At 39.2% G+C, this 17,147-nt stretch overlaps 1 protein-coding gene across 1 annotated transcript in view; it reads right to left on the bottom strand.

The window, feature by feature from the left end:
- Positions 1-46: 46 nt before the first annotated feature.
- Positions 47-17,147, bottom strand: part of LOC102370874 (probable global transcription activator SNF2L2) — a 139,159-nt gene continuing 122,058 nt past the window's right edge. The window contains 1 exon segment of the mRNA XM_025202977.1: positions 47-270. Within this exon segment, the coding sequence (XP_025058762.1) occupies positions 49-270 (222 nt within the window). The 3' untranslated portion in view covers positions 47-48.

Consider the following 17,147-nt stretch of genomic DNA (forward strand, 5'->3'; position numbering starts at 1 on the left):
AAGAGCAACACACAACCAAATAAATAAAAAAATTACAAAATTCTGCACTCACCTGTCTTTGTAGTTTATCACGGTATCTATAATAGCATTCATCTGTTTTGTCAATTTAGGTGGGTTGGGCGACAATTTCTCTGCAGGGGGTCTTCCTCTTCTTTTCTTTGCCTTCTCCCCATCCTCTTTCCCAGAATCCTTATCCACATTTCTTCGTCTCTTCCGTTTTTTAAGCCGAACTTCCTCTTCCATCTCTTCCAAATTGCCGTCTTCAATTGCCTGCCAACCAGATTCAGAAAAATTACATTTTTAAAACAAAGGACTCAACACGAAAACATCTTTTTTTTTTTTTTAAAGGAAGATGCAAATACTTATATTTCAAGAGAAAATTCAGTCAGTGGCAATAAGAAAGACACCAAATTTAAAGTAATTAAAGAAGCCAGTTCCTTTAGAGATGCATGTTAATCCAAACCTTAAATTCCACCTATCAAGTTACAATTGTACACCTTTGAGGGCCTGTAGTATTTTCCTGGCAACTCTACAGCAGGTCAAACATTAATTTGTTCACTTTTGTAACAGTCATACATGGTGTAGTTATGAGTGAAAACATCCTTTCATGTGCATATTTACACACAGGACAGTTTGCACCTGGCATAGATTCCAATGCAGGAAAGAATACACAGCTCTGTCTATACATATGCTTAGGTAGTAGCACACCACATTCAGCCTTCTCGCACAAAAGAGTTTCAGTGACTTACAAATCACGTAAGAGTTAAAAAAACCACCTCTAAAATTGTATAATTCTCATTTAGTATAGTAACCAATGGAGAGGCAGAAGCAGTGACAATAGTGTTTTACAGTAAAGAACACTCATACCATCGGATGAAAAAAAGGAAAAAGAGAAATACCACACAGTCACAAACAATAAACACTAGGTTCAATTACCTGTAAACGTGTGCTTTTAACCAGAGCCAGCAGCACTATGCAGACAGATAATAAAATCTCTACGAAAACAAACCAGGTATAAAAGGAACCTGTTCATACACTGACTAACAGATCCATGTGAGAAACCAAGAAGCTGAACTTTCTTTTTTTGCTTTGGGAAAAAATCCACAAAGGGGTGGGGGTGGGGGGAGAAACTTGGGTCATAAGAAAATTGAAATTAAAAAGAAAGAGAGAGAGAGAGACAGAGAGACAGAAAGAGAGGGAGGGAGAGACGACAGGAAAATATTAAAAATCTTAAAATTAAGCTTTATGATTAATGCTTTCTCAGAACATAACTGATGTTGATATTTGTCCCTCTTGCCTCTCAATATTGCCTTGAGTACATGCAAATGCTAATCAATCCTTTCTCGTAGCTGGAAGAGCTCTAATCATAAGGCAATTACCTTCATTTCTCCACAGCACCAAACATGGCTAATATTTATGATCATGTGAGTATAACAATCAATATAAAAAGAGTGATTACAGCCCAGACATAATTTCTTTCACTTGTGAACAATGTCTCTTGAAACACGTTTTGTGAACAAAACCTGGTGCATAACACAAAACAACCTGGCATGTTAAAAACGCCAGTGGGATTTCAAAATCTGTTTCCTATGCATTCTCCGATGTGCAAATCCATAGAACAAACATGAATACAGAATCCTGAGGGACAGCCTGAAACTAGGCCTTAATAATCAAAAGACAATTTCCATCATGCTTCCACAGCGTTCAGATAACCACTATGAAGGAGGCTTGAGATCTGATGAGTTAGGAAGAAAAGGAAGGAAAAAAAATCTGCACACAAATTCATTAATATTCATTTGGCTAAAGCAGGACACCCACTATACACCACTGCAGCTAGTGAAGATTAAGAAAAGGAAATTTCTCCGCAAATCTTGAAAGCTAGAAATGCTAATAATAAATACAGCATGCAAGGCTGTCAACAGTTAATGTTATTGCTCTCCTTAAGCACTCAGTTGTACACAAAAATACGGAGAACACCGGATTTTGATGTGTTACACACCTACACATGCCTGTGATGTAGTTCTACTGAATCTTCAAGACGGCAATGAAAAAGGATATTTACCTTACCACTATCAGCAGGCCGGCTATCGGAAATCACAGTTAGTGGGGATAAAATTAACAAGCCAGCAAAGCAGCGAGCTGCTAGTCTCTTCATCAGCTGATCAGGAAAAAAAAGAGAGCTGGGGAAAGGCTATGTTTTCATATACAAGTAATTTTATTTTACTGAAAATTTAATACTGAAAGGATTGTGGATACTCAAATCTGCTGTTTCATTCTACCTACTACAAGGCCCGAAGCCTTCTTCCTTCAGCCTGCTTTAATATTGACAACTACTTATCATATTTTCTCCTTATTATTCCAGGCATCCAAATTAGATTTTTAGCTGGGCAGTTATCGATTCTTGTTAGCATTTTAATGATAACAGCAAAATTGAACAACTCCATGCATAATTTTAAAAATAAAATAGAATGTTTGCATTTTAAAACTGTACTTATTACAAACAATGCAATTTTATTGTTCTCTAACAAACAGATAGGCTCAGGTTATTGAGATTACTGTATAAACTACTCAGAATAAAAAACAAGGTAAGAATTCTGATTTAGTGCACGTTAGAAAATGGTTATTTATTTTTATTTTTAAAAAGAATATTTTATTACCAAAACAGGTATCTGCTTGCCAATATTTTTTTTCCCCCTTAAACCCCCGCCCCCTCAATAAAGCACAAACAATACCACTTCCCAAGAGCCTCTACATACCTCACTTACAGTTGAGTATGTAATTGTTGCTCAGGGTACCTACAGTTATTTTTTGGGGGCAAGCAGACATGCTATAGGTAAAAAGAATGTTTTGTGATTTTTAAATCAACTTTTATTCCATCAAACCCCACATGTAGTAATTATAATAATAATAATAATAATAATAATAAAATAAGCAAGCTGTGACATTTGCTCTTCCACTCTGTAAATCTGTGACTAGAAGACAAATGACAGCAAATTACAAGTCTGAAAATGAATATTTAAAAATTGCTCTTCACTAATATGTAAATTCATTATTAAAATCAGCTCTTAAAATGATGTGCAAAAACATGTACATTCATACACTGTTTTCCTTAAATTAAGGCTATAGTGCAAGCACCAGGAAACCAGTGCGACACCAAGAACAGTCAAGTGACACCTAACTTTAACATTAATTTGCCAATGGTACACTAGTATATTTTGGATTTTATAGTAAAATTCAAAACTAAAATTCTGATTCACATTGCTCCAAAAGGTGAAAAAAATGCTACTGCATATAATTAAAAAAGCAGCAGATTTTAAAATATTTTTATTCATTTATACATATGAATGATGAACGATTTATTAAATCAATACAGCTAGCTGAGCTCTGTGCTAGAAAAACTTACTGCACAGTGCTAGTGCCACATCACACAGAATGCCCTTCCAAACCTTTACCAGCACGGTAATGAAACAGATCCCAGAAGCAAATCCCCAGTTTCTGGTTGATGACGTGTTGCGCAAGAGTGCAAGATACACCACAGACACATCTCCCATGTTCAACTGCCTCTGGATTAGTGAGGTGAGTAGAAAGGGAGTCAGGGAAAATAGTGTACAAATAAGAATTTAACACTTTCCTTCCCTAAAGAAAACGAGGTATGTGACTACAATTAAGTTTGGAGTCTAATCTTTTAAAAAAAGCTAGACAACACTCATGTAAGGTCCAATTCTGTGACATGCAGAGCCCTTAGCGAGAAGCAGAGAATATCTTCAATTCTCTGAGGACTCAGCATTTTGGGTGCAGGTTAGGAGAAAATTCTCACTGTCACAAATATGTACTTACTATAGCCAGTAGTATTTTACTGCAGTGTTTTGTTTCACTGTATATAAAGATATTCAAGCATAAAAAAAAATTCCTTACTTGGGAGCCAAAATCCTGCAAGCTGCTCAAGTACCAGATTTCTAAGAAGATTTGAGAGGAGGTGCGCATAAAAGGGAAACTCAGAAATCAGCTTCTGATCAAACAAATGCATCAGTATTTTCCAAAGGCAGCCAGTTAGAATAATTGAAAATTAGGCTTGGAAGGGACCTCAGAAAGTCATCCGAGCTAGGGACAGACATTAAAAAATGCTTAGCCTGAATTGATTCAATCTTTGCAGCTTAGTCTAACCTGGCTAGGCTGAATCAGTTTGCAACTGCCAAGACATCCCAGAAATGCAGGCACATGCCTGCAGTGGCTCAGGCTAGAAGCCGGGGGGCACTAGAGCAGCCCTCCCTTCCCTTTCACAGTGCTGAGCTGAGGGAGGCGTGGCCAGGCCTGGGCAGGGCACTCTGATTAGGGAGGGGTTCCCCCCCACGCTTCTGACTAGCCCAGTAGGAAACTGATAACAGCATTTATCACCCCTAACTCAGTGTTTATCACCCTATTAAAAAAAACAACAGAGGGATATTACCAGCTACCTGTTGATTCTGCCTTTGTCCCGTGTGCCACAGCACGGACTGTAGACAGCATGTGGTCTGCTAGCTAATGCTGAGGTGTCTGTGTATGGCAAAGGGGACAGCAGAATCCCTGCTTAGCTGGGGGGGAGAGGGGGTGCAGGGGGAATCCAGGCAGAGACATTCAGAGGAGCAGAGAGGGGCCAGCTCTGCTGTGAAGGAGGGAGCCCTGCCCAGCCCAGAGAGCATGCTGGGGGAGTCTGGTTTAACTTAAACCATTAAGGGGTCTGGGACAGACAGTGCATAAACTGGTTTGACCCAAATCAGTTAAGTCTGATTTTACATTCAACTAGGTTTACCTCAAATCATTTTAATCTATTTTCAAACTGGTTTATGTGCACTGAACATCAGTTCTGTTACAGGTTTAAACCAGTTTCTGGTCACTTAAACCGGTTTATGTGTAATGTCTGTCCCTAGCCCTAGTCCAACTCCCTGCTCAGACCAGGACTAGCCCCAACTAGATCATCCCAGCCAAGGTTCTGTCTAACTGTATCTTAAAAAACTCCAAGAACAGAGACTCCACAACCTCTCTTAGTAATGTGTTCCAGTGCATTACTACCCTCCTAGTGAGATGTCTTTCCGAATATCTAACCTAAACTTCCCTTGCTGCAACTTGACACCACTGCTCCTTGTTTTGTCATCTGCCATCACTGAGAACAGTCTGGCTCCATCCTCTTTGGAACCACCCTGCAGGTAGCTGAAGACTGCTATTAAATTCCCCCCCCCCACCAGTCTTCTCTTCTTGAGATTAAGTGGGTGTTCAAGTGTGGTTTCAAACATTTGGTCCATCTCCAAGCATGGCTTTCCCACTACTGCCTAGAGGGGAAGAAGGAGAATTTCCTGCGCTCCTCCAAGTAGAAGCCTTTTATTGCTGAAGACAGACACTGAACCACAAACAGTACAGAAGCAAAATATGAAAGGTCAAAATCTAAACCTGGCTAGTTTCATTATGGAGGTATCCTCAACAAACACTTAGCTAAAAGCCTGGACAATCTGAACATGAAAAGTGTTCCCAGAAAAATGGATGCAATTATGTAAAATTACAGAGAAACAACCCATAAAATATCCATAGTCTTGATTTCTTAGTGACAGTTTCCTTCTTTAGGTGACCCTCATAATATGCACGGCAGTTTTCCTACCAACATATGTGCCCTAAGGGCAAATACAGAAATTAAAAAGAAAACATCGATCATTGCGAAACTGCCCCAAGGATGTCACATTAAAAATTAAGTTTCCATGTTTAAGATTAAACAATGACATACAACAAAATATTAAATATTTTGCATTTATTTAATACCATTCATTAAAGTCTCTTAAAGCACCTCGCAGATTAACCCTTACAACAGTTTTAATAGCAGGTGGTTATTAGACTCAGTTTCTGTGAAGCAGAAATCCAACCGTGGGAGCGAGGTCACACAGTCAATCAGTAACAAAACTAGAAAGAAAACTTGATAGAGTTCAGATGTTCAGTTCCATTTCTAACAGCTCAATGACACTACCTCAGTAAGAGACATTTATTATGAACTAAGATATGAAACCATTTTTAGGTACAATCACTAGAAGGTTAAATGGCAGAAGAAAACAATTGTCTCTGCCTGCAATCATCTTCTTCAGGCATGACTTATTACACTTGTGAGAAAAGTCCTTAATAATATTAAACATATGGTATTATTTTTAGATTAAATGAGAAAGTACACAGAACAAAAACATCTTTCAATATTCTGCACCCTGCAACCTGTCATTCGTTACCTCAACTCCCAACAACCTCTTCAAGGAGCGTTACTATAGCTGGCTCCCTTCCCTCCAGACATCAATGCCTAACATCTCTCAAAGCTGCATAAGCAGAGAACAAAGAGTTTTACTGCTTTGTTGCACCATGAAGACAAAGAAATGCTAGTGCATTAGTTTTTCAGCTAAATATTTTCACTGACGGTACACCAAAAACAGGTGAAACAGAGACAGTCAGCTTTCCAAGTCCCAAAACAGAAATCGGGATCCAAAGAAGTCCAGAAAAAAACCCAATCACTACAAACATGGATAAACCAAGGACTGATCGGTCCCAGAAACTGCTCTTCTATTGAAAGAGATTAAAGTGTCAATTTTGGCACTATAGCTGCTTCCCCCTCCCTTGCTCAAAGTGTATTTTCCACCCATTTTGTGGATGCTTTTCATAGGCTACAGAACCAATATCCTCCTCTGGAATGCCAGGATCTGACATAACAAAAGGACCACATAATCCAAGGTAAACCATTACTGGTCAGTCATGTAATGAAGGGTTTAATCAGAATCCTTTTTTTAAAAAGCAAAACAAAACAAAACAGGATCCGAGGTTTCAATCAACAAGGTATTGAAGGGTTTTGATATGGGACTTCAAAATCTAAAGACATAACAGCTAAATTAAATGGAATTTTAATGGAGGAGACCCTACTTGAAACCTTTCTTTCCCTCTCCAGTTCACATCACTACCTCTGCTCCAGTTTATATCACTGAGGTTTCTTTTTTAATGTTTTAAAACACAAGCAGAAAAGAACATAAACATAGAAATGTTGGACAGCCAAGGATTATATACTCCAGTACACACAGATAGTAAATGAAAGATCAATCAGAACACAGCTTCAATATACTTATATTCAAAACAAATATCAGGAATACCAGGACTATACGAAAGAGGCAGTAAGATGCACAAACCCTATAAGTGCAAGAACCCAAATCCTTCAGAAACAAAAATAATGCCTTATTCACATGTTACACCAGTGACTTGCTCAGAGGAGCCAAAAATAAGTTTGTAAAATGAAAGGCTAGTGACCATTTAGCCAAAAACAGTGTGATATATCAGCAATCAGGTACTGAACAATAAGTTACTTCTTCATAAAACAGGACTCATTTACAGGTTTGGAAGAAGTGGAGAAAGGCAAGAACCCAACTATTGGCATGCCCTATGCTAAAAGAAGGCCTAAAGCATTATCCATTTTTCCATATCCAGTTTTCCCTATTAATCTCATCTTCAAGGTCCTGCACAACTCTCACAATATTTAATAGACCTCTACTCTTTTTCTTCCTAATTCTGCCCCAAATTGCTCATTGCTTGCATAACTATTGTAGGCTAACTCCCTGGAAATTCTCAGATCTGCCAACAAATCTTGCTTTCCCAAAGCTAATCTTCCTGATGATGTCTGCATCCTTTCCTGTGACTAATTGCTTATTGTTTGCATAAATCTGAATGTGTTTGTTACTTACCTTGAGATAGTGCCTCTATCTTAAGTGTCTAGAAAACCCTTGTTGCACAGCAGCATGTATGACACTATACTAATAATAAAGAATATGAAGAAGAGTAATGATACCAGGAAATCACAAAATTCCAGACATGGCCAATATGACAACACACAAAATATGCTACTGATAATACAAAAAATGAACTTCTGAAATAATACAAAAAATGAACTTCTGAAAGTGATACAAAGATAGTCAATGATCATCTTTTCTTATTTTAACTGAAATACATCCCTGTCCTGCCTTTGAAGCTGGATAGCATTCTGCCATGTTTAAGTAAGATGAATTTTGCTAATTGTAGCTGTAACGGTCCAAAAATTATGCAAGAGACAAGGATGTCTTAGGGTGGTATCTTTTTATTCTCTTTCTTTCCAAAGCTTGTCTATCTTTATCCTAACAACATAGTTGGTCCAATAAAAGATATCACCCTAAGACATCCTTGCCCCTCACAATTTTGTTTTCATTCTGCCACAGGCAAAATTGCAATGGCTATACCTATCTTGCTTTCTCTGCTGACCCCCTCTGTGGTAAATACGGAAAAAACAGACACCCAGATAAAAGAATTACTTAAGAAAACTCCTTCCAGATCTATAGTCAGTGGGGAGGAAAGAGTTTGAGCTCCTACCCTCTGCTGACTAAAACTCAATATAAAACCAACAGTCAATATTTTAAATCAATACTACCTTCTGATAAACTGAACTTGAATAAGTCAACAAAGCAGAAATGCTTCAGCTATACTATATTCCTCTGTGCCTGTTGTTAGATGTTAATTGAGCTTGTGTTGAAAGTCCAACTAACTTTTCATAGTTAATGCTGAAGCATTTTGACTTGCTGTGGCACAATTTTATGCCCTTACGAGTTTTTCACAAAGTATTACCTCAGATGATGCAAACGTATCTACATATTTAACTTTCAACATGAGAGGCATCACTCAAGTCAACAGGACTATGTATATAAGGAACAGTTATGCATCTTGTGTAAATGCTTACAAAAGCAGGTGGGGCGCGTACACCTTTACAGGGAGCAGAACTGCTGGAAATTGGAAGCCATGGAAAGGGTAAAGACAGTGAAAAGTCATCTTGGCATTGTCAGGTGAGGCTGTTGGAAGAGGTCCAGCACTAGGTGGTCCAGCCATCTAGCGCCATGATAAAAAATGATTAATGTTGACCTAGTAGTACTGTAGTGATCATATCCATACATTCACATGCATAAAAAATTACGGAGCTATCAGAAAGGGACTTCCGTAGGCTATTCAGAAGGGAGAAATGAAACCAGTTTGATTTACCACTTCCATTTGAAGTATTACCATATTTTCTCACATACAGTACACCTACCCCCACCCCACAAAATCAGCCCCCCCGTAATTGGGTTGTGTGTATTAAAAGGGGACCTGCTTTGATCCCTGCTCCACAGTGTAGCAGCTCTGGTATTATTCTTCAGGCAGCTGAGGATATCAGTGGCCCATTGCTCTTCATTTCAGAGGTGTTAAAGATCATCTCTCTTTTTTAATGGTCTTGACATTCCACTAATGAAGCTAACCTTTCTTAGGTGAATTTTGTTGACTGTTAGGGCTTCTAGTCTTCTCTTCTATTTCACAGCTCTTTAGCTTTTTTTTCTTCTTTTTTTTTTAAAGATTCGAGATCCCCAATGTTCAAGAACAGCTAAGTTTTAAGTTAAGCAGGAAAGGGAGGGTGAGTCAGTTGAACATTAAGCACTGTCACTGCTCTCTGCAGCCATAACTATGGAACGTTTGTTTTTCTTCATAATGCCTTTCAATAACACGGTATGCATTATATATGGAGGGTGTGTTATATGCAAAAATATGGTAATGCATATTATTTGTTCTAATTTTCTTCCTTGTTGTGTATGTGTTTTGATGGGAAATTTGGTTTCAAGTAGTAGGAATATTGTTCATATATTCTTCTGGGACTGAATGAGCAAATTGAGATTAAGCCAAAGGTAACATAGTGCCATCTGACCATATCTAATTGAGAACGAATACGGTGAAAGCATTCAAAAGCTTCATTAGCATTAATGAACCCCAGAACTCTTTTCCTCCTAATAATTATCTCCAACCCCCCCCTTTAAAAATAGGTGTCTTCTAATTTCATATTTTGAATCCATACTTCTGCTGTACAGTCCCTCCACTGTGAACAACAGTTTTCTATTTCTAGATAGGATGGTAAACTCTTACTTGCCAAAACAGATGTGTAGATGGAATTAGTAGAGATTTCACATGAAACTAGTGAATAGATGAGCAGCAATACACTTTTAGAAGGGACATCAGAGTGGTTATTCCAAAGTGGGTGAATTTTAAGGGAAATTAAGTATATTTCAGATTGTTCTGAATGCTACAGGAAACTGAGTCGGCAAAGAGAAACATTTGTATAATTAATTTCAACCAGAGTAACTTCAAGACAGCTGAAAAGTATGCCTATTTTTGAAGTAACTCTGGTGAGTTGAGTCCTAGAAAAGAATTACCCTTACCTCATATAAAGACAGTGCCAAGACAGATATACTCTGAAAACTCATTGCTTGCATAACTATTGCAGGCAAACTCCCTGGAAATTCTCAAATCTGCCAACAACTGTAGATTGACAGGTACAAGGTTTCACTTCCCCCAAAGGCACCACCTAAGGTTACGTTCAGTGTGCATGTGAAAAAATAACAACTCCCTTCCCCCAAATCCATGGTTTTAAGTTTCAGGCAAAAGGACAATTAAAAGTAGAGTGGGAACCAGACAACTGCTCATCAGTTGCTGTGTGTAAACAGTTTTGTATATCTGTTTCTATCCCACGGAAAGTGGAAGCTAAGCCATGATAAGCTTCCCCAGTTTAGCTACCATTTGCCACACAACAGGAACAGACAGAAAACTGTTACCATAGAGCAGCTCATATACAGTAAGTTCCCCATACCTGTTTTAAGTCAGTATAGTTTTTGTCTAAAAACAATAATAATAATAATAATAATTCAATTTATATACTGCCCTTCCCAATAAAGGGAAGCTTAGAATAAAATAACAGAAGAACTTACAAAACAGGAGAATGGCAAGAGAACAAAACAACTACAATAGCAACATAAAAGGGAGATGGACTAAACAGAGTGGGTCAACCTTTTTTGGCAGGTGTGCCACAAATTAGCCATACACCCTACCCGAGTGCCACTTCAATCCTTTTCCCTTACTCAATCTGCTGCTCAACATTCTGCTTCCTGCTACCATGCACCCTGTCCCTTCCTCAATCTGCCATGTGCCACACACAGAGGCTGCCCATGCTATCTGTGGCATTTGTGCTACAGGTTGGCCACCCCTGCCCAAAATATAGTCAGCCTAGCTTTGTTTACTAAATGCCTGCCCAAATAAGAAGGTCTTAAAGCGCTTCCAAAAGACAGCCAGGCTCAAGTTCTGGCAAGATGTGATGGAATAGGAGTTTTATTGTGATAGTTCTCTGTTAAATGTGTTCACATTGTTGTAATATTGTATGACTCAGCTTACCTTCTTAGCTTGTGTGAAGAGAAGAAAAGAGAAGAGATCAGGGCTGGCTACATGAAGGATAAGACCAGAGGGACCTTTAGCATCAGCAGTTTTGAATGGCTTTGCTAACATAGCAACAAAGCTAAGGTGGTCAATACGGAGAAGGTGTGAGAGGAGATAAACATGACAGAAAGGAGAGCAGGCTGGGAAGAAAGTAAGCAGCAGCCTGGCAGGTCTAGGGCCAGAAGAATCTAGGGGGACTGAAGTAAGTGCTGCTTGGAACTGTGGTTTGTATTGGGTCACCCCAACAGGGGGTGAAGACCCGCAGGAGCAGAACTAGATACTCACTCTGAGACAGAGCCATGGAGAACAAGGGAGGGTGAAGGAACAAAAGGCCAGGAAGTTCAGAGTATGGAAGGAGCCTGGCTTCCCCTCACTCCACTCTAGAAGCCATGCCTGGGGTGGCTGCTGGGGTATCAGAGAGAGATAACCTGTGTTGCACTTTCAAGGCATGTCCCCATGAGCAGGAATGTGCATTCCCTGGGGACAAACAACAGTGGCACATATTTGTGCTGCTACTAGTTGTCCCCAGGAAATGGCCGTGTACACTTGCTCTGGTGTGCAGCAAGTTACCCTGGGTGCAGTAGGGGAAGTTGGCCCCAACAGTCTTACCTGGGGTCCTGGGGACCCCCCAGGGCTCCAGAGGTTGCGATCTGGGCATGCAGAGCCTGGCTGGCAGCTGAAGTGTAGCTCTAGCCAGCCAGACTCCAGTTTTGGGCAGTGCACACTGCCACCACATGCGCTGCCCCGCTTTTTTCTGGCATCATGTACAGAGTTGCAGAAACAGGCCCAAATCCACAGAGGGACTTAAGACCTTTGGGTGTCTTGCTCCAGAAGTGCAATTCACCTAATTCCTTATGTAATACATAGCAGATAATTAGGGCAGAAACAAACATAACTTTTAACTGGTTTAAAAGAGAGAGGTAACTGCCACCTATTACAATGTAACTGTGACTTCTGCTTGCTCCTGTAGCAATACAAGTTAGCTAAATCACTCTATCATTAACCCTGACTGAAAAAGGGTTCAAATGGATTTTTTTTTTTACATTTGTATTGCTACAGAATCAGGCAGGCATAGCAGCTGCATTAAATAGCTCCTATCAGAAACAATTGTATCACAATCAAATGATATATCTGTCTATAGTAAAGGTGATCAACTTGCATTGCATGTGCCGCAAGTGGGACAGGCACATTCTGTGTGGCATGCAGGAGATCAGAGAAGGGACGGGGAGCACAGTAGCAAATAGGGCAGAAAGCAGAACAGCAGACTGAACAGAGAAATGGGGATTGGAGTGGCACTTGGGGAGAGTGTGGAGCTGATTTGTGGCACTTGCTGAAAAGGTTGGCCCCCACTGGTCTAATAACGGTAGGTGCCTAGGAATGGGATTCACTTAGCATACTGAGTAGGACAATGGCTAAACTAACAAGAAACAGAAGAGAGAAGGATGTGTTTGCAATTTCATACCTGCGCCAGACTTAGGTGCCTACCTAAGGATGTGATAGAGATTTGCAGCTTAAAATTGCTTCCTGGACTTAGACACCCATGTTCTTGGCGCTCATGTCTCTTACAAAGCTGCCACTGTTGCCTTCACTTTACAAAATAGCCTGGCAGTTAAGGCATATTACTACTATAAGTACTCTAATCTGTATGTTATTACCTACAGGTGGGGAGAATCACTACCACTGGTCATGTTTTTGAATGAAAGTACCCACGGCTGTGGTCCTTTGTGCTGAACTCTTATCTGAGCATACCCACTGCATGTGAACCCCTCAAGGCACTTAGGCACAGAGGGACAATTAGTTTATGAATCCCAAACAGTCTCAGGTATGAAACAGGTACTGAGGGAAGAAGGTGAGACACTTCAGTAGCAAGTCTTACAGGCCTAAATAACTTCAATGGCTAAAATTTATCCTTGGTCTTTATTTTATTAAATAGATCTAAAATTTATCCACAGTCTTTCAGGCACTGAATTGGTTCACCAGGGTTTTCATGAATTACACTTGGACTTGGAATGTAAGAACCTTATTATATTTTACCCATGTTATTACTTTCTTATATGGTGCTACACATGTTTATAACTTTTCTTCACTGGAGGAGAGAAGGATGAGAGGAAACACTCTTTGTCAGGTCTCCTGCCCTGCTATATTTTAACTCTTATTGAGGTGGTCCAATCTATTTAGATCTTTATGTGTAGGATAATTATTATATTTATCTTTTTCTTCCTAAACATTTATCTCACCTTCCTTACAAGAGTTTGCAAGGGAACTTTTAGGACCTTGTTTAATCATTCTTTACCAACACCAAACTTGCTCCTCCTGAATTTCTTTGCAGTCAGAAAAATGGAAGTCTCTGGTTTCTCTTTTGTAAAGGGACAAAATGCTGGTCGATTTTAAGTTCCCCAGTCATCATATATTAGAGAAGGGAAGGATGAAGAAGGAGGGTACTGCCTTAATCTTCCTTGAGGGTTTCTGGTTCAGTGTTTTTGTTTGCTTGCACTGGATTAAACCTGTGGGAAAATTTCAATTGCTGGTAAGAACATTTTGCTATGTGTCTCTGTAGACTTATTTTCTCTTTTTTGCCCCTAATAATTTGCTGAATTGGTAAGAAAGATATTCTGAACTCCTGGCTACCACTTCCTCCAAAGTTTTTTCAAAGACATTTTTATTTTTAAATTTGGTTACACAGAATGCCTGCTTGTAGTGTGGGCTGCCCATCTGGGACCACGGCCAACTATCTCTAAGCTGGAGGCCAGAACACTAAAAGCAAATTGCATGGAGTCCATAGAGAAATCTGGCAAGAAAGATGTACCTAGTTGCAATTTTTTATATATACTACAAATAGGAACTCCCCCAAGGTTAACAGAATGGACTGCTTCCCAGTCATCAGAGAAGTACACAGTTGGTACTATAATGTAGGCTATTGATAAAAAAATCTGCATGGCTTCTGTTTCTCTCTCAGTCTGCAGAGGGTATGCTTTATCTTCAAGTTCCATATTTTCTCTTTACATACGTCCGTATTTTTCACAAAGTAGTGTTGCTGCTGCCTTTGGTGCCAGTATTAACAGAGGCCTTTAGTTCCTATGCTTTGTAAAACATTCTTATTGTTTTAGTTCATTCTTATTGTTTTAAGACTCTCTAAACTTATAGCAGAATGACTTTGCTTTGGAGGGGAGATACTTATCCTTGGTTTTGAAAGTCTCCGAGTCCAATTTGGCAGGATAGAGAGCATGACTTAGTATTTAATGTAACATACTATCAACACACTCAGATGGCAAGAACCTCTCACGTCTAGATCTGGTTGCTCATGAGAGATTTGGATATTTCAGGTCTTCAGAAATAACAGGTCTTTCAGGGCAGGGTTATATTTTTAGGATTTGGGGTTTTTACTCTGAATGTATGGCCAGCTTCTTGCTTCTTAACCTCACAATGCTAGGGAAAAAAACCTGTGCACAATTCTCTTCAGTTCTTACCTATAACTGGGCTGCAGAGGCCCTCATGCAGCTGTCATCAGGCGCTTAACTGGAGAGTACTCAAGGAAGATGCCTGCATTTGCCAAGAGCTTCAGAATTACTGCTTACTTTTCTTTTTTCAGCAAAAGCTTCTCACACTTAGTCCCCCTCCTCTCACCCCCCTCCTCCCTCACAAATAAACCCCACAATCTTCAGCTTTCCAAGATCCTAAGCACTGAATGAAAATACTTGGTGCTACTATGTGATCTTAAACCACAGAGAGCCTCTAGGCACTCTGAGGAAGTGGCATACGCACACCAATAGTGCCAATCAGTACTGGCTGTTTCCATTTCTACTGGAAAGATAAGAAAACCCAGTACTGGAGAGTAGCAGAAGTGTTATGAAGCAGATAGAGGAAATTACCTGCTTTTAAATGGGTCTTGCAACACTCACTTCTAGCTTTAGAACAGCGACTCAAAGCCAGGGTGCCAAGGCATCCCAGTGTGTCCTGAGATCCTTTTAAGGGTGTTGTAGACTGCTGTACAATGTTAGCATTGCTAGGTGTGTGCAAACACCTTCACATGATCTACAAGATAAACTCAAAAATTTCAAATTCCAAAGGAATCCATAGTTTCAAAACATTCTGACCTGTTGTGGCCTGAGTTCTCTGCAATAGAAGAACTGCTTTATTATTTTCATAGTTTAAAAATGAGTGAAAACTAATAGCTGGCATTTTCTGAGGGGTGCCTTGAGTCTAAAAAGGTTGAAAACCAGTGCCTTAGATTAGAATATGCTGAGCTATTGCATTGTCAAATGGTACTATCTACATGGCTGGAAGAGTTAATGTCCCGTTTCCCCCCCCAAAAAAACTCCCATAAGACTTAATCATATGCAGCTGAATTCATGATAACTAAAGTATTTTAGGTGAACAAACAGAAAAATAGTCCCATTGCCAATAAAACACTTCTACCATATAATATGTCATTTATGCATATCACATTCCTGACAGAAAAGTTATTTTAGTGATGTTTTGGGGGATTCATAATTATGGCAATTTCAACTCATGCTGATGAAAATATTAAAACATCACATCATCGTGTGCTCTTTCCTCTTCATGTTCATATATTTACACATTTGCGTATGTATATAATTAAAACTTTTAGAGATTTCATTCCAACTTTTAGGAGGCAGAGGACAAAAATGGGAAAAGGAACAAAGAAAACAAGCAAAACTGAGAGAAAATTGTTTGGATAAGAATAATAGCAAGAAACAGTGCGTTCCATTTATTGATAAGAATCGTTGTAAGATATCAGCAGAGTTCATTTCTTGAATACATAAGTGTCCGACAAAGACTTCTGTCATAAAGTAAGGTCTGGGGATGAATTACAGTGCAATCCCACTGCTATTCCATTACTAGGGAGAAACAGATATTTTAATGGTCTAAAAATAATTTAAATGAGGTTTCTTCTCAGATGAAGAGTGTGTCTTAAATGATGACAGCAAATTCAATAGGAAGCAGCAAGATCTTTCTCAATAAGCATCCAGAAGAATGAGAAGGCTTTGATTCTATCAGATCCATCTTGTAGTGTCTCACTATATGTAATAAAAGGTAAATAAAACTGATGTTTAGAAAACTAATCCGCCATTTCTCTAAACTGTTATAAATCTCTCAATCTAGATTACAATATAAAATTACAAGACAAATCCTGCTGATCTTTGCCTACAGATGTTTTAAATGATTGTATCAATGTTGATGAGTCCAGTGTCACAACCCCACCTCAAAAACAGGCATGATTTGAAGGTTTAGAGCATCTCCCACAAAGACATTTGGCCCAAGTTTGATTTGACTGATTTTGTGTCTAGTATCATTTAAAAGCCTGTAATAAACTGTATTCATTTACATCATTCTTATCACTATATGAATTATGCTCTGTGTATATATATCTTTACAATTTTGGGTCATAGTTTGATCAAAATGTATTTCCAGACCTCTAGTTAAGGTCTACTTTTATATCAATGGAACAGACAAAAGGTGAAAATTGTAAGGATTGCTGGCCTGTGTGCTACTAAGACAAGAGCAATTTTCACACCCAAATACAGCTAAAAAGGGCTAGTGTTGGAATGAGTACTCAAGGCATTATCTGCCTGTAATGGGGGGGGAAGAAATCAGCCCCACAATAATGAAGGCATCTCAGGGAAATTGGACATTAGCTAGAGGAACTCCAATTGTTCCAGAAAGGAGAGGATTCTGAGACTTTTTTTTTTTTAAAGTGAACAAGGCTGGTGGGGGCAGGGGTCTGGCTTGGAGTTATTTAGGAGCTTCCTGTAAGCTCCATGGTCTTTGGATCATCCCAGGCCTCATGGCAAGTCTAGGTCCCCAGCAGTCACGGGTTGGCAGACTCAGCA

Source organism: Alligator sinensis, unplaced genomic scaffold (genome assembly GCF_000455745.1).
Source record: "Alligator sinensis unplaced genomic scaffold, ASM45574v1 scaffold308_1, whole genome shotgun sequence".
In the NCBI taxonomy this organism is placed as follows: Eukaryota; Metazoa; Chordata; order Crocodylia; family Alligatoridae; genus Alligator; species Alligator sinensis.